The sequence below is a fragment of the Mauremys reevesii genome, linkage group 10 (genome assembly GCF_016161935.1).
Source record: "Mauremys reevesii isolate NIE-2019 linkage group 10, ASM1616193v1, whole genome shotgun sequence".
Classification (NCBI taxonomy): domain Eukaryota; kingdom Metazoa; phylum Chordata; order Testudines; family Geoemydidae; genus Mauremys; species Mauremys reevesii.
In genome coordinates, this window is record NC_052632.1 from 71123695 (window position 1) to 71149672 (window position 25978).

General features: G+C 36.9%; 1 protein-coding gene across 7 annotated transcripts in view; it reads left to right on the forward strand.

The window, feature by feature from the left end:
* The window catches only part of LOC120373158 (transformation/transcription domain associated protein), a 151852-nt gene that overhangs the window by 104290 nt on the left and 21584 nt on the right, over positions 1 to 25978 (forward strand). For 5 of the 7 annotated variants that reach the window (XM_039491135.1, XM_039491134.1, XM_039491138.1 and 2 more), the window contains 8 exons: positions 3410 to 3638; positions 3932 to 4197; positions 4703 to 4803; positions 9066 to 9267; positions 12050 to 12214; positions 14847 to 14937; positions 19171 to 19370; positions 21432 to 21693. In XM_039491135.1, coding sequence (XP_039347069.1) covers positions 3410 to 3638; positions 3932 to 4197; positions 4703 to 4803; positions 9066 to 9267; positions 12050 to 12214; positions 14847 to 14937; positions 19171 to 19370; positions 21432 to 21693 — 1516 coding nt within the window. The remainder of the gene's footprint in view (positions 1 to 3409; positions 3639 to 3931; positions 4198 to 4702; positions 4804 to 9065; positions 9268 to 12049; positions 12215 to 14846; positions 14938 to 19170; positions 19371 to 21431; positions 21694 to 25978) is intronic. The other 2 variants (XM_039491137.1, XM_039491140.1) reach the window with 1 other exon arrangement.

Genomic DNA, 25978 nt, shown 5'->3' on the forward strand with positions numbered 1-25978 from the left:
ACTTATGCCCCATCTACACCAGCCAGCATGAGCAGCAAAATTGTGTTTTCCGGCTTAATCACACTCTTGAGTACATGGCACTCTTCCAAAGCCTAAAGCGTAAAAGATTTGAATGGCTTCGGGTCACAGGTAAACCTGGGAAGCCAAGATTCTGGGAAGTTTTAAGAAGCAGGACTCGGAAGAGGCTGTCAGAACTTTTGGGTTTGCCATTATTGAAAAGGATAGTCTTAGGAAAGGGGGTTAATTTAGGGTGGACCTGTGAAGATTCGGTTTGGGTTTTCTTGTAGTTCTCACTTTCCATTTAATATCTCAAGTTCTAAGCGGCCTCAAAAGTGAGTGTATGAACTATAGGTAATTATTGTCTGTGGGGAAAAATTTCAAAAGTGCCTAAGTGACTTAGGCCCTTAGGTCTCTGCCTCATTGGCTTTTAGGATTCTAAATTCTTAGTCACTTAGTAAAATTTGATGTAGGCTCCTGACGCTTCTGAGAATTTTACCTTGTGTCCTTATTTTTGTGTTGTACAGAGTCTACTAGTTACTAAAAATTCGTGTTCGTGTTACTATTTAGAAAATTTAACTTTTCACTTATAGGCTACTGTTTGAACCACAGCCCTGTGCAATAGTGTCGGAAAGACAGCACCAACTGTTCATTTCTTAATTGACAAATCCTCATGTCATTAAAACCCACCATTACCTTGGTTGGCAGTTTTAGTAGAAAATCTTAAATTGATTGGGCTCGGGAGTAGGGTGACCAGATGTCCTGATTTTATAGGGACAGTCCTGATTTTGGGGTCTTTTTTTTTTATTTAGGCTCCTATTACCCCCTCACCCCCATCCCGATTTTTCACATTTGCTGTCTGGTCACCCTGCTTGGGAGCTACCTTCACATATAGACATGGTTCATGCAAAAGAGGGTAAGACATGTTGCCAGGACAATGCCAGGAAGCTTGCAAGGTCGCTACCTGTGGTGCACCTATTTGACACATAAATTGGACTTCGTTTTTATGATAAGAATCTGACACCTTACACAAGCAATACATTCATGTATAAAGCCCTCTCTTGAGCATTTTTAATGGACGGTCATGCTTTATGAAGTTTCCTTTACCCTCTGTGGCTTTTGCAAGAGTTAATATAGGTCTCTCTTCCTTATTCTTAGTACTCAATATGATCCATAAATAGCAAAACTTTAAATCTGAAAGATCTATAATACATAACTGGAATCATAATGCTTGTGTGGACATGTCCTACACAGTAGCCTGTTTCCCTGAATTTTCCTAATCATTTATGCTGCATCAGATGGGTAGTGAATGAATACATAAGGTTTCTACATCTTAAAATGTGAGTGTCAGAGTACAGTTTTGATAAATAATAGCAGAACACTCCATTTTTTTTTGAGATATTACATCTGGAGAATGGCTTGATTGAATTAACTCCTTGCTACCAAGAGTTGGGAATTTATTTAGCTTTTTTCAGGGCTGGCAATGGATGTGCCTAGACCCTCCAGCACGAAAGGATTAATGTTGCTAAATAAAATATTTAAAAGGTTCCACATGTGACATCAGTTAAAGTTAATCTTTATATATATATATATTTATATCTCCCCCAGTGTGGAAATGATAAAATAGGCAGTGAATGATGAAGGTACAAACCAAACAATGAATTTGCACTGCAGTAATTACTTTTTTATATCAGATAGTGTGTGATTAAATACCTGCAAGAAAATTAAATTTACATGATGAATGGAAGTAGGATGAAGGTTAAGCTATTGTGTGAGCTGATACTGAGATGATTGTGGGAAAATATTACTTTCCTTAATTTATTTTGTTTCAAGAGATTTGACTTCGTAAATGTGGACTGATTTTTGAACAGTTATTTTATTGAGTTGATTAACAGTGAATGCAAATGTTATCTATTGAGAAGTAGCTTAGAGAATAGTATATTGGTTTAATTGTACTATAGATGATTAAATTCTAGTAAAGAGTGTGGGTCTTTTCTGTAGATTGTTGAAGTTCAACATAATGTCTGCTGTTTCTTGTAGGTGTGAGATTGCTGCCATCTTCTGTTTGTTCGTTTCCTTGATTTGAGCATGCTGGATGGCTGTAAAAGTCACTTTTAAACTGGTTAAATACTACAAACGTTAACATTTTCGAAATGTCTTCTTAGTTTTAAGCAAGCATAGACCATATTTTATGTTATGCTTTCATTGTGGAGTTCAGGAAGGACCAGTAACTATTTTTACAGGTTCTATGAAAAGTTTGCATTCCATTGATTTAAGATCAGTACTTTTATTCCAGCCTGCTACTTTATCATAAACTGGGTGCTATCTACTATTTTCTGGTGGTCTAAAGTTGATATAAATTCAAATTGTATTTGAGAAGGCTTCCAGTCAGAATTACTTTGTTTTCAAGCAGTAATAATAATTGAATCATATGAAAATTTAAATAAATTTTGAACATTTTCTTTCTGGTGATTACAGAGTGGCAGCTAGCCAGCCAGCCATTGTTGTCATTTGGATTAGGGATGTATGGAAAAAATACTCTCTGTCGCAAAATAAAACTTGGAGAAGATGCAAAAAATTGCAGGTTCACCACCTCCGCTACTACTTCTGGTTTTCATGAAAAATGAGTATTTACAGGCACAGATTTTAGATGCAACACCAGTTGAAAGGGTTTTAGACCAATAAAATAAAATAAATATAAGTTCTATTGTCAGTTCCACCCTATGTGAGAGAGCCATGCCAATTGGTTACCTGAACTTTTAGCTGAGTCCCAAATTTTTTCCCCCCAAAGATATTGGCACAAATACATACTATTCTAGAGGAAAATAGCTACAATCAGTAATGTCCACTCAGAACATACATGGTGGTAATGTTAGGTCTCCTTAGAAAGACAGGAATGCACAGAATGAGGTGCTTGGTACTTGATTTGCTTTTCTGGAAAAGATGAACGTCTGAACCACGCTACTGGAATTTTAAACCCAAGAGTGTAGGGAAGCACTTTAAACCTTTTTTTTAAATAAAGACATCACCTCTGGCATGAACTGAGTCTCCAGGTTGGTGATTCAGGGTGTCAGTGATCTTACGTTTATTGAAATTCTCATATCAAAATGCTGATTCTACCTTTTGATTTTTTGGCTTAATAATTAAATTGGTTATTGACTGTGTGTCTTCACAAGAGGTTATGAAATCCTCTGATATCTCATCGATAACCAGTTTGGCAAAATAAGAATATAAATAGCTCAGCTGTGTACTAAGTGACTTGACTTAATCAAATTATTGATGGATATCTTCATCTGATAAAATAGTGTGGACAACTCTTTATATGTTTGTAGTGCTGCAGTCTTAAGATGGACTTCCTTGTTTAGTGACCACGAGTGTCTGTCTTGTAATTTATATTCCTTAATCTTTCTAGGCAGCACAGCAAATCATCGAACTTCAAGAGGCAGCACAAATAAATGCAGGGTTGCAACCAACTAATCTAGGGAGGAATAACAGCCTGCATGATATGAAGACTGTCGTAAAGACTTGGAGGAACAGGTTACCTATTGTGTCAGATGACTTATCCCATTGGAGCAGCATTTTCATGTGGAGACAGCATCATTACCAGGGTAAAACTGCCTGGTCCAGCATGCATTCATCATGTAATTTTCCAGACCACCCACTGTTTTAAAAATATTTATTTTTGTAAATGTATGTCCATTCTCTAGTTTCAAGCACTCAAGAATATAATTGATTTTGATATTTAAATGATCAATTTGAAATAGAACATCATTTTAAAATGTTGCATATTTTACATCTAAAACATACATTTTCAAAGCTTAAAAGAAGTTTGAGTATCTTAAATTTCCATTTTCATAAGTCATTTGTTTGTGTGTATTTTCTCTGTATAATGTTTGTTTTATAATTATTAACTTTTTACTTTCTGTCTCTGTAGCCATTGTAACTGCCTATGAAAATAGTTCTCAGCATGATCCCAGTTCCAATAATGCTATGCTGGGAGTTCATGCTTCAGCTTCAGCAATTATCCAGTATGGAAAGATAGCTCGGAAACAAGGACTAGTCAATGTAGCACTGGACATATTGAGTCGTATTCATACTATCCCTACTGTGCCTATTGTGGATTGTTTTCAGAAGATTCGGCAGCAAGTCAAATGCTACCTTCAGCTGGCAGGAGTCATGGGCAAAAATGAGTGTATGCAGGTATGTTAGTATTATCTGTGTCAAGACATGTTGCTTGGGACTTGGAGGGTATGATCTGCCATCAAGTGTGCAGAGAGGGGAAAAAAGACTGTCACAAGACTAAGTGAAGATTTAAACTAAGTTTTGAGTGACTTACTGGATGTGTAATGAATGTCAGGATATTAAAGTGAAACTGAGTGACTTAAATGGACAAGAAAAATGGAATGTGACAGTAAGCAAAAGAAGCTGAGATACAGTATTAGGTTTAGTGAAATTTAAAAGTGGAAAAGGCAGTCCATCGCCTACCAAGTGCAAGAATTTTGCATAAAGGCCAAGAAAAGTTGAAAAAATTCTGCATCTGTTTGGATTTTTAGAAAGCATGTTTTAATTTATTTAAAAATTCTAACAGATTGTTGCTTATTAAACATCAAGATATTTCTATTTTGGCAGTTTTTTAGGAAGCTCTTTCCTTTTATTGATACAGAATTCATTGTACAAGGCTTTTTCATAAAAATTTGTTTAATAGGGCCTTGAGGTTATTGAATCAACTAATCTGAAATATTTCACCAAGGAGATGACAGCTGAGTTCTATGCACTGAAGGGAATGTTCTTGGCTCAGATTAACAAGTAAGTATGTTGTTTGGATGAGATACCAGCACGCATCTGGGAGAAGTGCAGCATAAATATTTCAACAAAATGTTTAAGCAGCAAAGTTGTTCAAATGTTAAACCAGTATAAAATCAGGATAAAAATGAATATACATACTGATACTTAGCTTCTATGTAGTTTTTAGTAGTAATACATGTCACTTTACCTCTTCAAAATATTGTGGAAAATTAGGTCAAGTAACCCTCGCACTCCTCCTTCTATTAGAGAAGTTTTACATATAGGGAAAAAGGTCAAGTTAACTGATTTGTACAAAGTACCACAGTGAGTCAGTGGCCGATCTGAGGTTAGGACTCAGAAGTTCTCTGCCTAGTTCTTTGCATAGTCCATTCTGATTATATTATATTTGTCATACAAGACAATAAGATGGGATCTGCCAAAAAGGAGACATCAATATGATTAAATAAGTTTTTGGGTAGAGAATTACTTTGAGAAAGCAGTTAGGTATATCTCCATAGATTATAAGCAATCTCATGGAACTGGAAGGGACCTTGGAGGTCATTGAGTCCAGTCCTCTGCCTTCACTAGCAGGACCAAGTACTGATTTTGCCCCAGATCCCTAAATGGCCCCCTCTAGTATTGAACTCACAACCCTGGGTTTAGCATGCCAATGCTCAAACTACTGAGCTATCCCTTTCCCCTATGAAAAAAATCCTGCTCAACCCATAAACTCAGAGATGTCTGCTAAGCAAAAGTGGTATTGCTTTTTCTGTAGCTTTTGTTCACTGTACATCCCTTTCTTAAACAATAGCTATTGAAGGAATAAGAAACAAAATGGTGACGAAATACAGCAGATTGTGTGATTCAGACTACTTAGACAATATGGCAGTGCCATATACAAACTCTTTTCAAATAATCATATTGAAAGCTTGATACAGAGGTGAAAGCAAGCTGGTATGGTCCAGTAAGGCCTACCGGCAAGAGCTGATACACAGCCAACCGAACCGGCATGGAGGCCCCAGGCCGTTTAAATCGCTGCCAGAGCCCTGCTGCTGGAGCCTTGGGGAAGCGGTGGCGGCCAGGAGCACCAGGCCCTTTAAATTGCCGCCAAACTCCTGGCTGCCACTACCGCTACCCTGGGGCTCTCCCCCCCTTTACTCCCCGGCTCAGGACCCCAACCCTGCATACCAGTAAGTCCCTTAAGTTAATTTCACCCCTGGCTTGATACACACTGCAAAGGTCTTGCCTGATTAAAAACATTCAATTCTAAGGCTTCCTTTCAAATAAATACCTGCCACCTGTTTTTTTCCTTCATGTTAAATAAGTATTTTATTACTGTTGGGAAGGATACGGCACCTTTAATCCAGAAGGCAAACTAATTTACAAGCTATAGGTCAAATTTTGTCCCGTGGTAACTATGCAGTTTCAGTAGAATTCATCAAGAATTTGCATACACATTTATAAAGGCATTATTTTTGCAGGCTTTATGTAAGGGAATCACTTCACTCACCAGTACAATGTAGCCACTCCTTGAGTGAAATTCATCAGCTTTTAAACTGTACACTGCAACACTACACAACAGATCAGGGCAGGAAATGATGACTATCTTCTCCAATGGAAACTACAGGGAATTTTAAACAGGCAGAATGTAATTACTTTGATGGGAAGTGCAAGAGGATCTTTAATGGCCACAAATGGGCCTTAGTTTTACACTTCATCTGAAAGACAGGCAGTTTAAATTTTTAATGGGGGCAGATGAAATAAATAATTAATGCTGTCTGTCTATAATCCAAGTAGATTTATAGGGTAGAATAGTAAATTTTTAAATGCAATTATAAGATATTTACTCTTCTCTCTTTTTTGCAAAAATATACCAAATTAAGTGTAGAATTTCCATCATGTATTTGTCTCATACAATTAGCAAAATGAAAGTGGCAGTTTTGCATTGAACGCCCCAAAGAATGAGTGAATTATTTGCTGCCTATAAACTGAACTGGAAGTTAAAGGTCACCTGTGGGTGTACCATCCCCCTTTGCCGCCCACTCTGAACAAGGTGATAGAGGTAGTATAAAGAGTCATCGGAGGTGTCAGAGTGATAGATAATACAGGAAAGAGGAGAGAAAGGGAAGACTAGGGACAAAGCTGGTTGGTAGAAATGGAAAGTAGTGATAAAGAGAGTCATTTATCAGACTGCTCTCATAGTAATCTGTTTCAAGACTGCACAACCTAGGACATGGAAATCTAGTGGAGGAAAATTAAGTGGCTGTGTAATATTGAGGGTAATTAATTTTTTAATAAGCTATTTGACAGGCAAGGTTATTTTCATTTACGTCATGATTTTTCCCTAATGCTCGTCACTTTAGTTTTTGTATTGCTACAGATGATTACAAGTTGAGTGGTCTTCTGAATTAAATATTCATATTTTTGTATTAAAATGAGATTTTTAAGGTTCACTGTTAATAGAGAAACATGAGCAATACTTAAGTATTGGAATGAACAGTGCTATAGTTATCTAGTAAGAGGAATGTATTTATCTTCAAGCACTTCTATATCAAAGGAGCCCAAAATGCTTTGAAAGATTCCTCATTTCAGTGTTGCTGTACATGTGTGAGAGGGATAAAAATTGATGCTGAAGTGAGGTCTTTCATCTCTTATTTATTAAAATTGTTTTGCTTGAAATGTACTTAGTGTGTGCACCATATTATACAGATTCGAGAATTTAATTTATATTGGGGTAATTGGCACCATATGCACAACCTTCTGCATTTGGGAAAAAATCAGAATGGGAAATGTTTAAGGTCTTAAGGTTCTCAATTTTCGGGGGAGTTCTGTGACCTGTGTTACACTACACAAGCAGTCTGTTACACTACATAGGGAGTTTTCAAACATCACAGTGGTCCCCTCAGGTCTTGGAATCTGACTCTGTGAATTCAATACACTTTTAGTTGCCAAAACCTTCATTTTTGTCTCTCTCCTGAAATTAAAGTATATGTCAGAGATCTGTGATCCTCCTCAATCCCCCTTCACCTTTTCTCCAGAAAGCCACATGTTCTGGCTGTGAAGAAATGGAAGGAGTCATTTTCAGATCATGTTGATTTTGTTGCTTTATTAATTTCAGTATGGGAATTCCACACTCTTCCCCTAACTAGTCTGCAAAAATTTCTCTCACATTTGTTTATGTGAATTTCATCTCCATGTCCTGAAAGTGCTGGACAAGGAATCTGGATGTCATATCAATACATTTCCAATCTGACTTCTCCCCTTGACATCCTCCGAATTTTTTTCCCCCTCCCAATTTTTCCTCCCTTCCTTCACCCTTCCTGTGTCATTTCCCCACCTTTTTTTTCGACCAGTATTGCAAAGAAGTGTTGCTTGTTTGCCTTGCAACAGTAGTGAAAGTGATTTGCTCCTAATCAGTTTCCCCTGCTGCTTCAGAGACACAGCAGAATCACTCTGTACTGGTGCAGCATGGGAGCAAGTCTCAGTTGTGATTGAAGCGCTTTTGGGGGAAAATGTTAATGTGGGAAACTAGCTTTTGCTTCTCTTTACCGCCAACTAAAGATCATGACTGGACAAAATGCTTTCCCTGTGGCCTAGTTAAATGAAATCAACTAGGACTGGGTCAGTTTTATACCATTCCTGCTGCTAGGTAAACAAGCGTGAGAGAGAATTTCACAGAAAAATGAGGGAAGGCGTGTGGAATTCTCACAATGAAATTAAACAAAAGGGACATAGTGTATACGCGTGATAAACAGAGTGAATTGTAATTATTTTTCTCTTTGTAGTAGGAGACTAATTCAAACTTTGTTTGAAGATAATTAGGAGATAGATGATCATGACTTCAAGGGATGAGAGGATAAGTGGCAGGATCAGATGAATTCTAAAGAATGGCTGTTATATTTAATTCCCTATTCATTATTTGCTAGGAGAGTTTGCTTTAAAATACAGGCTGTTTTTGTTTTGTTTTTTTAATAGGAAGATTTTTTTCAGTTTTCCAGTCGGTGGTAAATATAGACCTTTTAACAGTATCTCAGTGTTTCTATTATGAAACATTTATTTTAATAAACATTCAACTATGCATAAGAAAGCTCATGGAAAGTAACAATGTGGGGGGGGGGAACCTCATTACTAGAGAACTGAATAATAAAAATGCAGTTCAGTATTAAGAAAATAACCAGATTGAGTGCCATGTTTGTTATTACTGTGTTACTTATTATTACACAGCTTAGCTTTTATTAGGGTAAAATAAATATTCAAATTAGTCACTTACTATAATCCTGCAGGTCTGAAGAAGCAAACAAAGCTTTTTCTGCAGCTGTGCAGATGCACGATGTGTTAGTGAAGGCTTGGGCAATGTGGGGTGACTACTTGGAGAATATCTTCGTGAAAGAACGTCAGCTGCATCTAGGAGTGTCTGCCATTACTTGCTACCTGCATGCATGTCGCCATCAGAATGAGAGCAAATCAAGAAAATATTTAGCAAAGGTAAGACCTAGAAAATGTATTTTTAAGAAATGGCTATTGTATAGCTGCATAGTAAGAACCAAGTTGTTCCTTGGGATGTCAGCATTGATGAGGACAGCACAGATGAATAAGATGCAACACACGTTTGGTTTGGTTTACACATACGCTACAACTTATTAAGCAGTTAAAGCTTCAGAAAGTAAGTAATACTACCTGGCAATATTTCAGTCTAATTCAGTATGCATCAGTGACTGTATCGGTCCCAGCCCTCCCAGCTTAAAGGAGGAGACTATTCGTGGCCCCTCTTCCAGTCAGACCAATGAGAGTCCAGATGAAGGGTACTTCCTGTTGGATAAGATCTTAAAATGAACCTCCCCAATCTGCATAGTTCTTGCTACTACTGCTGTTGAGGCACAGGGCAACTACATCAATAATTTTGGACTCCAACTCTCCAAAATCCATCTTATACTGTAGGAGTGTTGTAAGGACTAAATTTAGCTCCTCCAGCTGCATTTCCAGTCCACTATGCAAAGAGAAATCTGCACAGGAGATGTCTTGCCCTTGAAAATCATCTTGAATTTGCATTTGTCTATATTATTTTGTTTAGTAATACCAATTATAAGGGGTTGGGGTTTTTTTTGGTTTTTTTTTTTGTTTTGGTTTTTTTACCACAGTTATTGAATTAAAACTAGTCAGTATTTCTGGGGGGAGGGAGGGGCACCTCTTTCTTTCTTTCTGTCTTTGTCTTTCTGTCTTCATTTATAGTATGGCAACCAGATCACATTGAGCATGTATGTCTTCACTGTTAAATGTTTACTTTTTAACAACCCTCATGGAAAAATCTGAAACTAATGACATTCTCTGCTGGGATATATTCTCCCTTCATATGCAAAAGTGCAGAAAATATCCCGTAAGAATAATGATGACACATCCGGTGTCTTGGAGAACGTTACTGTTTGCCCAATCCAGTTCTACAATATAAGACAAAAATTATTAGCAAGAGCTTTGAGTTCTGCTTTTTAATTTAGCTGAATATTTAACAAATGAAAACATAGAATTAACAATACTGAAGATTTTCTCTTTTGAATTTCAACTTCTACACCAACACCTTTCTTTTACTTAATTGTAGGGGACTGGGCCTTCTGACTCCACCAGAGGTGGTAACAATATCACTGCTGCCATAATCTAAGATGTGGTTGAATTTTATTTGTATTATCTAGAAGATTTTAAAACAGAATTAACACATCCTTTTCTGCAATATCTTGGGCTTTGTTTTTTATTTTTAGTTCATCAGACAAATATAATTACTATCTTTGTGCCCTGCTGTTAACTAACAGTGATTATGTTGTCAAATCACCACATTTTACTTCAGATGACTTTTTTTTCTAATGAAATAACTGGCACTTGGGGTGTTTTAAAAAAAAATTCAAATACAAACAACAATGTAGCATTAAGGTTACATAGTTAAAATCAGAAAAACTCAGAAAATACAAACATTCAGATTCCAGCATTAAAGTTAGCTTAAATGTATAGCTTATTGTCTACATTATGAATGGACAGAGATGGTCAGAAAAAAACTGAGAAAATGTGTGCAATACAGTCAAAGTAAAATTGCTATTGTAGTGTTAACTTTTGCATTTCCTGCTTTGCAATTTTAACTGCAGAAGCTTAGTATTACATTTACTTACATGTTTTGCTTTTAATTTCCTTTTAAGAAAAAGATGAATTTGCCCATCCCCAATAATATTAACCTTTTAAGTTCCAAATTAGGTTTTGAGACTTTCAGCGTAAGTAGGTTAATGGAATAAGATACAAACTGAATGGATCCCAGTTTAAAGTATTATGATATTACAGTGAAATAAATATAAAACACAATTCTCATGTGAAGACTTGCTGATGGCTGAGAGACTTATTTCTAAATGCTGGAAATGTGAACAACCTCAAACTGCCAAAGTTTGGCTGGCTGACACCTACAAGGATTTTTTCCTTCTGAAAAAGCAACATATAAAATCAAATGAAAAACTGAGCATTTTGATTCAATTTAAGTCTTTTACTCGCTGAGATTTAGCTGGAGGTTAGACTCTCTAACCATGATATAAAAAGTAAAATGAAATGAAAGATTAAAATAACTATATTATTTATCACAAATAATGTAAAATATATTAAATATTTTACTTTTCCATATAAATGGAGTCTGTAGTTGCTTCAGAAGACAAATGGAAGAGGAGTTGATTTCATGCAGTTGTGAAGGGGAGGTAGTTTGCAAGTTGATCTCTTGAAGATGCAGTTGCCACTATGGATGGTTTAACATATTCATAAGCAAAAATGTTTCTATTCAATTAATGCTCTTAGCATGTATTTCCATAAATAAAATCAGCTAATTGATGATTTTGCAGAATGTACCTCCATCTCCTATCTTTATCCATACAGTTGAAGGATTTTTCTGAGGATGTATCATTTTGAAGTTTTCTTTTTTTGGAAGTTCTTTGTTCTCTAATATAAAATACAATAGACGTATTTCTTTAATGATTGTGTGGATTCCACAGACTGTGCAGATTCACTTTTGTAAATGACAGTTTGATAGGTTTTTTCATTTGCTGTAGTTTGCATTGTGTAACATGGTTGGCTATGCAGGGCTTTCTTCTGCTGTAACTTTTTTTGGTTAATATTTAGAAATCTAAACAGTTATTTATGGGTGAAATATGTAAATTACTAGCAATCAGATTCCATACATCAGCTTTTGAAAATACTTAATATCAGAAAGATACAAGTTCAGCTTGAATCTTCTTTTTTTTGCTTTTAGGTTCTCTGGCTTCTGAGTTTTGATGATGATAAGAACACACTAGCAGATGCAGTAGACAAGTATTGTATTGGTGTCCCACCCATCCAATGGCTGGCTTGGATTCCACAATTGTTAACATGCTTGGTTGGCTCAGAGGGCAAGCTTCTTCTGAACCTCATTAGTCAGGTAGGGTGGATGTATGGTACAGATGATAATTTCTACTTCTTTGTTGTTCATATTGTATTTTTGTAAGATTAGGTACTGTAAGTATTTTTAAAGCAAAATGAAGGAAGTATTAAGATTTCAAAATTTCATGGAGTGTACAATTATGAACATGTTTCTCCATTTTTTCCATGTAAGCAGGATACGTTAATTTCAAAATGAATTTTTGATAAAACAAGATTAAATAAACTACTACTGTATACTCTGTCTGCAACAGAACATTACAACTTTCCCTCTGGAGTTGTACTCCATATTACATTGTTATGAACATAATTGCCCATGTTTGAAAATGCACAGTTAAATTATGCATATAATGTAGGATTAGGAATTGAAGAATTGTTCTGGTTTTGCTTTAAAGTGATTTAAAAAACAATCTTGTTTTGGTGGGGTTTGTGTTTTGGTTTTGGTTTTTTTTGTGGGGGGAGTCAAGGTAGTTTGGTTAAAAATTTAAAAAAAAAAAATACCTAGCCCTGCAAAAATTATAAGCAAAGCCTATGTGGAATTTTGTTCAGAGATGTCATTGCCAAATGATTAGAGAAGTGACAATGAGGTTTGAGGGGTTTAATCTAAACTGGTGGGTTCAGCTCTTTCAGTGATTTGCTGTATAATCTTGGATAAAGCACTTAAATCCATCTGCCTCAGTTTACCAATCTGTAAAACGTGTGTCAAGGGATCTTTTTTTTTCTTGTAGCCTGTCCAGCAATCTTCACAAGAGGGTTGCGTCCATTCTTGTGGCCCTGGATGCAAAACTGAGCTATCGTTGTGCCACCTCACCCTTAATTCCCACCTTAGGAAATGGGCAAAAGTGGTTACTGACACTAGGATCCTGTTTAGACTAGGAAAAAAAGTGGTTGGGGGAAGGAATGGTTTTGAGAGTTTTTGTTTTAGGTAAATGTGTTACCATGTTTTAGAAGGTGATGGTTTAGTGTTTTGAAAATGAGTTAGCACTTAGTATAGACCAGTTCAAAATATGTTAGCTGTTCATGGTCAAGCGTACCCTTCTTAACCACCTAGGCCCTATCCTGATGTGTGTTACAATTGTGTTAGCTCAATCAAGTTATCTTAACATGATTGAAAACTCCTTTAAAGATGCAAGCTAATGTATGAAGTCATGATAGCTAGCTGTGTTGTAGCCTAGGCTGCTCCAGGCTACAATGTCCCCTCAGTCCCCTGGATGCTGGCAAAGGGGAAAAATCATCCCTTTTCTCATGATTCCCTTTCCATTTTTACAGTGGGCTCCCACTCTCTGTATGTTTGCCCTTGCCCCAACCTTTTTTAGGGTACTAGCAGAGAATTACTGTGTTTTAAAAAGAAATGTAAGATAGCAGAATTACTATAAAATGGAGATTTAGAAGAGAGAGAGACTCCCCTGCAGCCTTGAGGAAGCAGAATATTTGGGGGCATGCTTCCTGATTTCATTGTATCTTGGTGGTGATGTCTTTCAAAACAAGAGTTCAGCTGTGTACTGAGGATTGATGCCTTAGAATAAAACCTATTTCACCAACTTGTTGAGGCTCAGTATTTATAAAGCTCTTTTTAGTAAAATTTTCAAAAGTGCTAGGTGACTTACGACCTCAAGTCCCATTGAAAGTCATTGGGCTTAGATCCATAAGTCACTTAAATGCTTTTGAAATGTTTTCCTTTTCTGATTATAGGATGGAAGGTGTTATACAAGTTGTATGCATTATTGATTTGTGGGCTTAAGGCTGCAGAAGAAATTAAAAAATGAACTTAATTGGAAATGAGATATTTACCACAGATAAACTTCTCATAAAATCATTTATTCCTGGATTGACTCCATGGAAAGTATATACATCATGTCAGTAATCTCTGTTCAGTTACATATGGACATTTTAAGATTATTTGTACATATCTTGCTCGTTTAAATGTAAGGACAGTATATTTTTAAGAAAAAAAATATGGTGAGAGAAACTTTTTTGCCTTATCTTATGCTTGCCTACATCATTTGGCCAAGTTAGGTACATTGTTCTGCTCATGTAATGGGCACTGAGGTTTATAGATTTAAAGGCAAAAGCTTCATGTTAATGTGTACTCAGTTTTCTGTAGGAGCCAGAAAGCCTTTGTTTGGTGAAAGTGGTATCCCTTTACATTAAGTGGCTATTTTTCACATTCAGTGCTGCAATTATGTGGAGTAAGGTTACTCTTTAATGGGCCCAGCTACCACGTGGCATTGGGTTCATTGGGAATTGTGGCCTAATTTAAAGACTAACTGGTGGTGGTATGTCTGTTTTTCTTTTATTATGTTCATGAGTAAGATCTTTGAGCTGGTCAGGTACTCTTGCATTATGCTGTTTCCAGATTTATTAGGCAATACAGTAGTGGGAATCCTAATTAGATATCGCTTACTACAGTGTGCAGAGATGCACTGTGTCGTTTCTGTGACTCTACCCTCTTTTTTTGTTTGGATTTTGTTGTTGCTGAAATGAGCTTTAATGATAAATTCTAAATAAATCAGGGAATTATTTAAATGCACTTGTTTAGCTATATACTTGAGCTCTTGTATATTGTTTATAGATTCTCTTTGTAAACCAACAAAATACAGAATATTATTTCCTCTGTGTTTATATTCAAATAGGTGGGAAGAGTCTATCCCCAGGCTGTCTACTTTCCTATCAGGACCCTCTATTTGACACTGAAGATAGAACAACGAGAGCGTTACAAAAGTGGTGAGTTGTTAGTACTAAAATTCACTGTGCTCAATTGGCAGCTGCAGCTTTGTCTCTCCAGTGGGGATTCCCTGACTTCCTGGTAAATCAAGTTCACTAGGAAGGATAGCTATTTATCAATGCTTAGAGCTAAGGGAGTAATTAATGGTAAACTTGTTTGGGTTTAGCATATGTCTGTGTGCAAGTATCTATGAATACCTTACAATTTTGTTGAATATATTCATTATATTCAGTCAAATTACTGTAATATCAGAGAGCTGCACAATCATTCATGGATTTTTATCCTCATAAAACCCTTGTGAGTTACAGAAGTGCTGTTATCCTGAGTTTGCAAATGGGGAACTGAGGCATAGAGAGTGTCACCTAAAGTCACGCAGGATGTCTGTCAGAGTAATAGCTGAACCCAGTCTCCAGAGTCCCAGTCCACAATATTAACCAGGAAGTTGTCCTTCCTTTTGGTTAGTTTTGATTGGACGCATAGGTCACATGGCGTTCTATTACCTGTTGGATGAATGTAGTTCTTTCAGTGCACGTGCTGTGCTGGTGTTTAAGATAAACTTCTTGCCATATATGCTCTCTAAATTTTTACTTTGAATTTAACTTCCTCTGTAAATACTCTCTCAAATTTGCTGTCATACTGTATTTGCAAGGACAAATCCCTGTGAAGCATCACCATATCAAGCAATTCCACAGCACCTAGTTGTTCTTTTGGCCCATGTAGTCTCTCAAGAATAGCTCCCAAGAAAATTATTTGAACAACTTAAATCTTTCCTTTTGTTCTAGTTGTTGTTTTGTTGGTTTTGATTACAAGTGCATTGTTTAGATAATCACCCGTTTCACTTGTGAGTCAGTGTATTTAATTTCTGCATACATGTTAAAGGGCGGTATTTAAGTAACATCTTATTTTCCTGAGTGTATAGCTCTACAGAGGGGAAAATGTTCACGTACAATAATACTAAAATTACATTTTATTTCTTGATATTAGTTGTATACTGCCTTTTTATTGGTTTCATTACATTAATTTCCAACAGTGGATGCTCTGCATGCAAAATTCTGCCTTAATAATGATATCACTGCATGTATAATCGATAGCTGATCATTTTTCTATTGACTCTACCTCATACTTTTTAACTCATAATCACTGCTCATAAACAGTGCTCTTAAGTCATATGGTATCATTTGAAACCATGTCTCATCATTTAGTAAGTTGCAAGCTCAAACCCTGAAATTCACTGATTAATTACACTGCTCTACAGCCAAAATGCTTCTGAAATAAATGTAGTCTAACTTTACTAATTCTGGGTCACTGAGAACGAAAATGATGCTTAAAATTGTTGATTGGCTCTAGTTTTCAAGATATGCTATTGGGTCAGTATATACGACCCTTGACTTGGGAATAGCGGAGGATAAGTGAGTTATAAAGGGAAGGGATCTCAATTTAAACCAGAAATGACTAAAATACATCTTTGACTGGATCTATGAATAAATCTATGACTGGGTTTGGACAGTACTTGCTTTTTAGACAAAACAATGAATGATGCAATCTGAAGCTGGTATTACATCATACATGATATGAATTGCATCATGTTATTCCTAGAAGTCATGGATGATGCAATCATAATGAAGCTTACATCACTCTGCTGAACAAATTGCCCTATATCAGCTCTAGAAATCATACAGTGTCATGCTCTCTTATTTGTCAGTGTTTGATTTTGCAAAGGGACACATTTCTGTTTAGCCAAAGTGAGCAGAGATGCCTCGTACTTGTGTGAACAGTGCAGATAACTTCTGCTATGTTTGTGGTGAAGTGACTTTTGCATCACAAAAGCGCAGTATAACCACTATGGTTAAGAAAGCCTATCATCTTTATTTTGGCTGCAAAATTGGAGATCAGGACAAGAGGTGGGCTCCACACAGATGCTGCAACACTTGTGCAACAAATCTTCGCCAGTGGTTGAACAGGAAAAGGAAATCTATGCCTTTTGCAGTGCCAATGATTTGGAGAGAGCCAACAGATCATACCAGCAATTGTTACTTCTGCATGGTGCCTCCAGTTGGGAAAGGTGTGTCAAAGAAGAAAAAGTGGACTGTGCATTATCCAAACATTCTCCATCAGCTATACGCCCAGTACCCCATGGAGAAGGACTGCCGGTTCCTGATGCACCAGAATCATTCTCACTTGAGTCAGATGAGGAAGAGGATGAAACTTCTGGTCCTGAACCATCAATGTCACAGGACCCACATTTTCTCCCATCCTCCTCCTCTGAACCACACCTCATAACACAAGGTGAACTGAATGACCTTGTCAGGGATTTGGAACTACCCAAGAGTAAGGCAGAGCTGTTGGGCTCCAGACTACAGCAGTGGAATCTCCTGGCAGGTGATGTTAGGGTTTCCATGTTCCGTGACCGTCAAAAGGATCTTGTCCCATTCTTCTTCATGGAAGGTGATCTTGTAACCTGCAACAACATCGATGGTGTGATGGCAGCCCTCAACATCGTTCACGATCCAGATGAGTGGAGACTGTTCATTGATTCATCGAAGATGAGTCTTAAAGCTGTTTTACTGCATAATGGCAATGTTTTGCCATCAATTCCAGTTGGTCATGCAGTCCATATGAAGGAAACCTATGACAACATGAAACAACTTTTTGAGGTGCATAAGCTATGACCAACATCAGTGGCAGCTTTGTGGCAATTTGAAGGTTGTTGCTCTCTTGCTTGGTCTGCAGACTGGGTACACAAAGTACTGCTGTTTTCTCTGCAAATGGGATAGTCGTGCAAGAGATTCCCACTACATCAAGAAAGATTGCCCACTCTGACAGTCATTGGAGCCTGGGAGGAAAAGTGTTCAGCATCCACCACTTGTTGAATCAAAGAAGATTTTGTTACCACCCTTACACATCAAGCTGGGTCTGATGAAGAACTTTGTCAAGGCCATTGACAAAACACAAGCAGCTTTCAAGTACCTCCGTGGAAAATTTCCAAGGTTAAGTGAAGCTAAGATAAAGGAAGGTGTCTTTGTTGGTCCTCAGATTCATGAACTTCTTCGAGATGATGCATTTGACCATGCACTGCGTGGCAAGGAAAAGACGGCATGGAAAGCCTTCCAGTTAGTGGCAATAAATTTTCTCGGAAACAACGAGGCAGACAACTACAGGTTGTTGGTGGAAAACCTCCTCAAGGCATACAAAAGCCTTGGTTGCAACATGTCACTAAAGATACATTTTTTGCACTCTCATCTAGATTTTTTTCCCACCGAACTGCGGAGCAGTGAGCGACGAGCACGGCGAGCGATTTCACCAGGACATTGCAACAATGGAGAAACGCTATCAGGGCAAATGGAGCCCATCAATGCTTGCAGACTAATGCTGGACAGTGACAAGAGATACTCCATTTAATGAATACAAGAGACAAGCCAAGAAGTGCCGAGTAGACATTGAATAGGACTAAACTATGTACATAATAGTTTTTTGCCTTTTGTTTCATAATAAATTTTATTTATATAACCCTTTTGCTGATTTTTAAAGTGTTACATAAACAGGACAAGTGAAATATTATCATGTAAAGCAACCATAAACACATGAAAAGACCTAGGTTTACAATTTATGATTAAAACTCTACTATCTACACAATATACATAGACATAAAATGTAAAAACTTACATAACTTAGAAACAGTAGCCAATCAGTTGTTTTAATTGTCATATTTGAATTCAGCACATCAAAATACATAATAAATAGCACATTTTATCTCTGAAGCAGACGACTTCTCAAAAATTGTAGACCAGTGTTATATCATCATTCAGTGGTCTTTGTATAAGAAATTTAGTTTTAGTAAGAGAATTTCATATTTGTTGCTATTAGATCACCTGTTGTTCCAATTATGTTATGAGGTTTCATCAAAGCAGAAAGGAATTGAATATCTTAACTTTTGCCTTTTACATTAAGAGGAAGTGGATTGCACAAACCAATGCAAAAAGATTAAAGGTACAAGTCTTTGCTCATTTTTTAAAAAATGTATGTTTTGCTCTTATCTTTATGAAACAATGAAATACCATTTGCAGCAAAATTATTTTTTAAACAATTTTGATTTAATCTTCCACTGAATCATAGAAAACTAGCTTCAGTTTCCTTTGGAAGCATATCCAGGACAGTATTTTTTTTTAATACTATGCAATCATCTGTTTCATAGTTCTCTGAAAGTTAACTATGCTGTTTGGATTTTGTCCCAGATTCTGGACAACAGCAGCCAAGTTCGGTAGGAAATCAATCTCATTCTGCATCAGATCCTGGGCCAATAAGAGCCACTGCACCTATGTGGCGCTGCAGCCGAATTATGCATATGCAGCGAGAACTGCATCCAACGCTTTTGTCCTCTCTGGAAGGCATTGTAGATCAAATGGTCTGGTTCAGAGAGAATTGGCATGAAGAGGTATTTGGACTTAATATAACTATTCGGAATTACTTTACATGCATAAAAACCAAATCAAATTTAGATGTAAAATATGTTTCTAGACTATTTATTTTTCATATCTGACAGTATTTTCTACAGAGTTTGTTTAGTAAACTGCTGCACAATAAACTGGTCTGTTTAAAAAATAACTAACAATTCTGCCTTCAGATGTAAGAACTTTTAATTATTTCTATATTTTTAAAAGTGATGTAGATGCTGTGGAAAACTCTCTGAAATAATTAGTGTGATAAATATTTCTTCAAATTGTAGGATTCCAGCTGAATCTTGTATTGCAAGAGACACTTTAAATTCTTGCATTATGTTTCTTTGTTTCCCTCTAGATGTGGTTTGTGAGGTAGAATTGGGAGCTAATGCACAAAGTCTAAATTGAATTTGATCTGTGTATTTTGAAAAGTAAATACAGCACATGTAGTACACTGGAATCTTGCTTGACCCAGATTATCGACTTTAGCGCTTGCCTCCCAAAATGATTTGTTTCTTACCCCGACTCAGAAAAGATTTAATAACATTGGCTTTAATAAGGTCTCCTATTACTAACACTTCATTATTTTATGAAAAACCCCTCATGTTTATTAATGTATTCCAGAATACTGAGAATTTAAATAACAGTTGTCAAATGAACAAAGTACATTTTGTGATGCACTTTATTTGCTACATCTGTATAATTTGCTAATTTTCAGTGGAAAGACTCAACGCTTTAACTCTCAGTAGTGTAGGCCCATATTGAATATCTAATGATTCTTTTGCTAAACAGCATCTCAGGCACTACTACAAATAAAGTTATTCTGTATTTTGACTTAAGGGCCAGCTCTTGCTTCCAGTGACTGAAATGGAAGCAGAAAGATTCATAAGATTCATAATCTAGATTTAAGTACAGTAACTCCTCACTTAACTTTGTAGTTATGTTCCTGAAAAATGCGACCTTAAGTGAAACGATGTTAAGTGAATCCAATTTCCCCATAAGAATTAATGTAAATGAGGGGGATAGGTTCCAGGGAAATTTTTTCACCAGACAAAAGACTAATATATAAAATACACACGCGCCCTCTCTCTCTCTCTCTCTCTCTCTCTCTCTCTCTCTCTCTCTCTCAGTTTTAAACAAATAATTTAACACTGGTACACAGTGATGATGCTTGTGAACCTTGGTTGAGGTGGAGGAGTCAAAGGGTGGGATATTTTCCAGGAAATGCCTTACTGCTAAATGATGAACTAGCAATTGGCTGAGCCCTCAGCGGTTAACTCTCACACTCTACAAGGCAGCAGGAATGGAGAGAGAGGAGAGAGCAATGGAGACAGACACACACACTCTGTGTGTGAGAGAAAGATGAGCATTTCCCCTTTAAGTACACTGCCTTGTTAATTAGATCAGCTTGCTGAGACCGCAGCTGCTGCTGCCAGCAAGCTCCCTCTATCTTGAGCCCTGTCGTGTGTGTGTCCCCTGCTCTATGGAAGATGGGGTAAGCAGGGTGTAGGAGCAGGGGGGAGGGGGACACCCTGACATTAGCCCCCTTCTTCCTCCCCTCCCCCCCCTGCACAGCAAGCAGGAGTCTCGGGGAGCAGCTCCAAGACAGAGGGCAGGAGCAGCACATGGCAGTGGGAGGGCGGGACAGCTGCAATTGCTAGCCTGCTGGGCAGCTGCTACACAGAGAACTTAGGGGAGCGGGGAGCTGATAGGGAGGCTGCTGGTCCACCCTGGTTCCAAGCCCCCACCAGCTAGCTGCAACGGGCTGCCCTTCCTGCAAGCAGTGGAAAAAGCAGGCGGCTGCCAAACAACGTTAGAAGGGAGCATTGCACAACTTTAAATGAGCATGTTCCCTAATTGATCAGCAACATAACAACGAAACAACATTAACGGGGACAACTTTATGTGAGGAGTTACTGTAAAGGATAATTTTACTATTAGGAAATGTATTCTGGTTTTGCTGTATTCTAGTACTTCATTGCATTTGTAGTAGTAGTGTATATTTGCTGTCAAATCAAAAGACTTAACAACATATACTTCTTTTTTTCTTTTATTAGGTTCTTAGACAGCTGCAGCAAGGCCTGGCAAAGTGCTATTCAGTTGCCTTTGAGAAAAGTGGAGCAGTTTCAGATGCCAAAATCACTCCCCACACACTCAATTTTGTCAAGAAGTTGGTCAGTACCTTTGGAGTGGGACTGGAGAATGTGTCAAATGTCTCCACTATGTTTTCCAGTGCAGCTTCAGAGTCGTTGGCTAGAAGAGCACAGGCTACAGCTCAAGACCCTGTATTTCAGAAATTAAAAGGGCAGTTTACAACAGGTGAGATCTTACAACATAAGTTCAAGTTTATTTTAATAATCTGCAATTAAAATATTGTTTGTCCAGTGTTCCGATCCTAAAATGGTCTTTACTCTTCCTTTCTGAGGAAGAAAAATGACTATAGAACAAACCAAATTGTTATCATTTGAAAAATTTACAATAGTCTACTGTCTGTCCATTCTTATACTCTTTGGAGTAGTAAAACATGCATGCAAGAAAATTAGATCACAACACTGCGGAAAGAACATCAGTAGAATAGTATGTAGTTTTTTCATTCTTTCCATAACTGTAGTCAAATTACTCCTATTTACAAAAATAAGTACGCTACAGCACTTCAACAAAGGACTAGCACATTTTGACTGCTTGTATGGTGAATGACAAAACTATCTGGCAGATGAAAACCATTAATAGCTAGATAGTCCTTATTTATACTAAAAGCACACAATGTAAGTTACTTAAAATGTAATAGCAGTTTTCATCACAAAAGTCCAACAAACAGTATTATGTACACTTTCCAAAATTATCAACATCTGATGAATAATATTAATTTTGGATAGCTAGATTATAAAATTCTCTGTCCATTCACATAATTATGTTAGATAAATTGAATCCATAACAATAGTCAGCTCTAATAAAAGTATCCTTTTGGGAAGTACCTTATTAGATATTTCATATTTTATTTGCCAGCAGATTTATTATATTTTGTGTGTCTCTGGTGTTGAATTGAAATTGAGTCACTTACCTAAGAAAAGCCTACAAAGCAGTTTTAATGCAAGAAACACTCAAAAGTATCAAAGCCACTCAGATATTGTCTATATATGAGGTACAGACGCTTGACGTTTCATGGTGGGTCTGGGGGGGAATTCCATGGCTTCCCTGGTCATGGAAATTGGCTTCTGTTGCAGCGATACTTTCTTGGCTTATCCCAAAAGAAGACTAAAAATCAGATAAAGTGGAATAGTAGAATATAAACTCTTTCAAACAGAAAAATATTAAACCTCTGAATCGGAAAGACATATTTAATGTAGAGCTAAGTTTTCAACTGTTTTTCTAAATCCTATTTTGATCATTTGTTTTAATTTTAGATGTTAATGTTCATAAGTAATTATGGAACTTACTGTATTCAATATTCAAGGTCAACACTGTTACTGAGTGCTTTATTGAGTTAAGCAGGTAGTTAGTTATAGTGGTTTTTCAAACATCTTAGTGACTCTGATGTGAAAATAAGTGATCTGTTGAGATTCTTGTGAAAGTAACTCCCAGTCACAGATATGACCTACATATCTTGTGCACATTTATGTATTGCATGATGTACTCTTTGAAGCACAGCAGTTGCATGACAGTAGATAATGGAAGTCCTGAACCATATGATTAAATTTAATGGATAAAGGCTACAAGGGAAGGAAACAGTAGTTCAAGCATTTCACATATCCCCAATTGTCTGAAAATAACAGAAGCAAAATACAGTTAATGTAGATAAGGATTTCTTATTTTTTAAAACCTTTATTATTTACATATTGCAACAACCCTTAGGAAACATTTAGTCACTGAAGATATTTTTATAGAATTTTTTATATTATCTTAGTCTTTATTAATTTCTCTTCATGCTTTGTTTCCTTCCAGATACAGCTTCTGGGAGATCTTAATTTTTTTAGGTTTTAAAGGAGAATAATTATGAAGTTAGACTTGGAATTCTAAGAGAAACATAGAAGGGGGTAGTTATTTAAAAAAAACCCACAAAAATACATACATAACCTCCCTCCCCCCCCAACCCCCTAGAAAAAGGATTGTAAGACTTAAGACTAATTATTTTGTAGTGTTCATCTTTATGAAAATACCTTATGCTAATAACATTTTTTTTTTTTCTCTCTATTTTTATTTTCTTTTTTTTTTTTTTTATTATATATATATATTTAAAGTTTCTAGCTTTGTTATCCTGTCACACTTTTACAAAAATTATATGCATCAGCGTTTAAACAAACCTAAAGGGAAAAGTTTTTTCTGGAGCTGTTTAATGAAATAAAGAACATTTTAAAGTAATCAAGATACAATGTATTTCTCTTAAATTTCAGTTTAAGAATAAGCAATTTGCCTGATTTTTTTTCCCTTGCAGACTTCAAAATTTATTTTTCAATTATGATTAAGCGTGAGTGGTTACAGGATTAAAATAGTTATTTTAGTTAGTGCTAGATTAGATTATGCTTTAATCTATTAAATTTGGGGTTTAATTCAAAATTGAAGTGTGAAAAAACAGATGAAATTAAATTGGTGAATATGCTTGCTTTGTGGAGTCTTCGATAATTTAATTTATTATGCAGAAAATGAAATTAGGTTTCTGATTAATTTGCAGTAGTGGTAGAAACTACATTATCAAATTAATAGAAACTTAATTACTTTACTGGACATAGCAAATGTATTAACATTTTTGGACAACAGTTAGTAGATCATGCCTACATTTCCTTATGTGCTTTGGGCCTCTTCATTCTGAGTCATGGGGTCTGCCTTCTGTCACACCTAGAAGTGACCATTTGTATTTATAATTCTCAACATCTGCTGTATTCACTTGATGTGTGGATATTTATATCTGTTTTCCAAGTCTTCTGTCATGTGTATATTAGTTAAGAATCTATCTAAAGGTAAACTGTGTTCCCTGCAGTTATTCCTAGGTTAATGTTGATAGATAGAAATATTTTCAAAAGACGTATGCAAATAATGTATTGTGGTTCCATAACCTCTTCTTACTACAGTTGACATGCATCTTTCTTCTTGCAAATACAAAAAGGAGCTCAGATACCTCCAGGAGGCTCCAGGGATAGGCCATACCCTTTCCGCACTCATTCTAAAATCTCTATCTACAGCCAAGCAAATGGAGTTCAGCTTATTTTCCTTCTTATCTGTTACCATCCCAGCTTTTAAAGCCAAATTTAAATTCCAGTAGTTCTCCGCTCTATAATTTTGCCACAATTTTTGATGGGATGGTTTTGTAAACAGGACCACTTGCCCAACGTAGTGCAGTTGGCTAAATAGAGTCAAGGCAAAGAGGTAGCCCGTCTTTGAAGAAATCTCTGAGGTCATAGAAAGAGTATTGTTGCAATTATCCTTAGCTTGGGCGGATGGATGTTGAGTCTGGAACAATCCTATTAAATACAAGCTGATGGTGAATGACATCTCTCACTTTCTGGTTAATAGGAGTAGTAGAACTGGTTTCCCCCAGAAAAAAGTTGTTTCTTCTAGTATATATTGCTGTGGGTGCTCCACTGTAGGATGTGTGTGTACCTGAATGCACTCAGTTGGAGATTTGACTCAGCAGTGTCTGTGGGTCTGTGCCTGCACACTATACAACCTTGTGCTCCAAAGCAAGAAGGAGAAGATCTGCTGTTGCTCCAGTTTCTTCTCAATGCCTGTGGCTCAAGACAGAGAACTGTGTCTGCTGCTTCCTAGAAGACTTTCCCATTTGTTTGTTTATTTTCTTTTCTCAGTATTTAGTTTTCTTTTCCTTTTCCTTCCACAAGTCTGTGCGTTAGGGGGATTCCTACCCAGGACTGATTCCTTGACCTTCCTCTGCTGCCGAATTTCTGGGGTATGCTGAAGGTCCCAGGATTCAAATCCGTACTAGACCTGCAACAGATTTTTCTCCTGAAGTGATGGGCATTCTAGCTGTCTCAAGCATCTCAGAGACTCTCATTCCATCCAAGTGCAAAATTTGCATGGGATTTAAGAGAAAGTCTCATCCTCCATTCAGACTCAGACCATTTCCATCTGACAGTATGGATATTGAGAGGGTGAAGTTAATTGCACTTGGTTTGTCCTTCAAAGAGATTGTGACTCTACAGACTTCCAGAAGGATTTCATGTCTGGTCTACATCTCATCTTGTCACAGTTAAACTCCATGGGATCAAGAAAACAACAAGAAACCCCAGGGATTTCTTCAGTATGGACAAGGGACTTCACTTCAGAACCATAGCATGACAGGTGTCACCATACTCCGTGTCCCACATGCTGGGTCCTCAGGCCCTTTTGTTGAAAATCCTCAAGTCTTAAGATCTCTCAGAGGAATCATGCTGGCTAGACCCTATGATCAGGCCTATCTTTCCTAAGTGGGGTCTGGTGTTGGTGCCCTCACTGCAAATATCTATTGTTCTGTTCCATTCCCCTTTTTTTTTATTACCCTCACCTGCTACTGTGGCATCTGAGCACCTTCTGTCTCAGTTATTTCTGCAAGCCATATTCACATCCAGGGAACTCAAGCTCCATGCTTCGGTTATCATGAATCTGTAATCTCTGC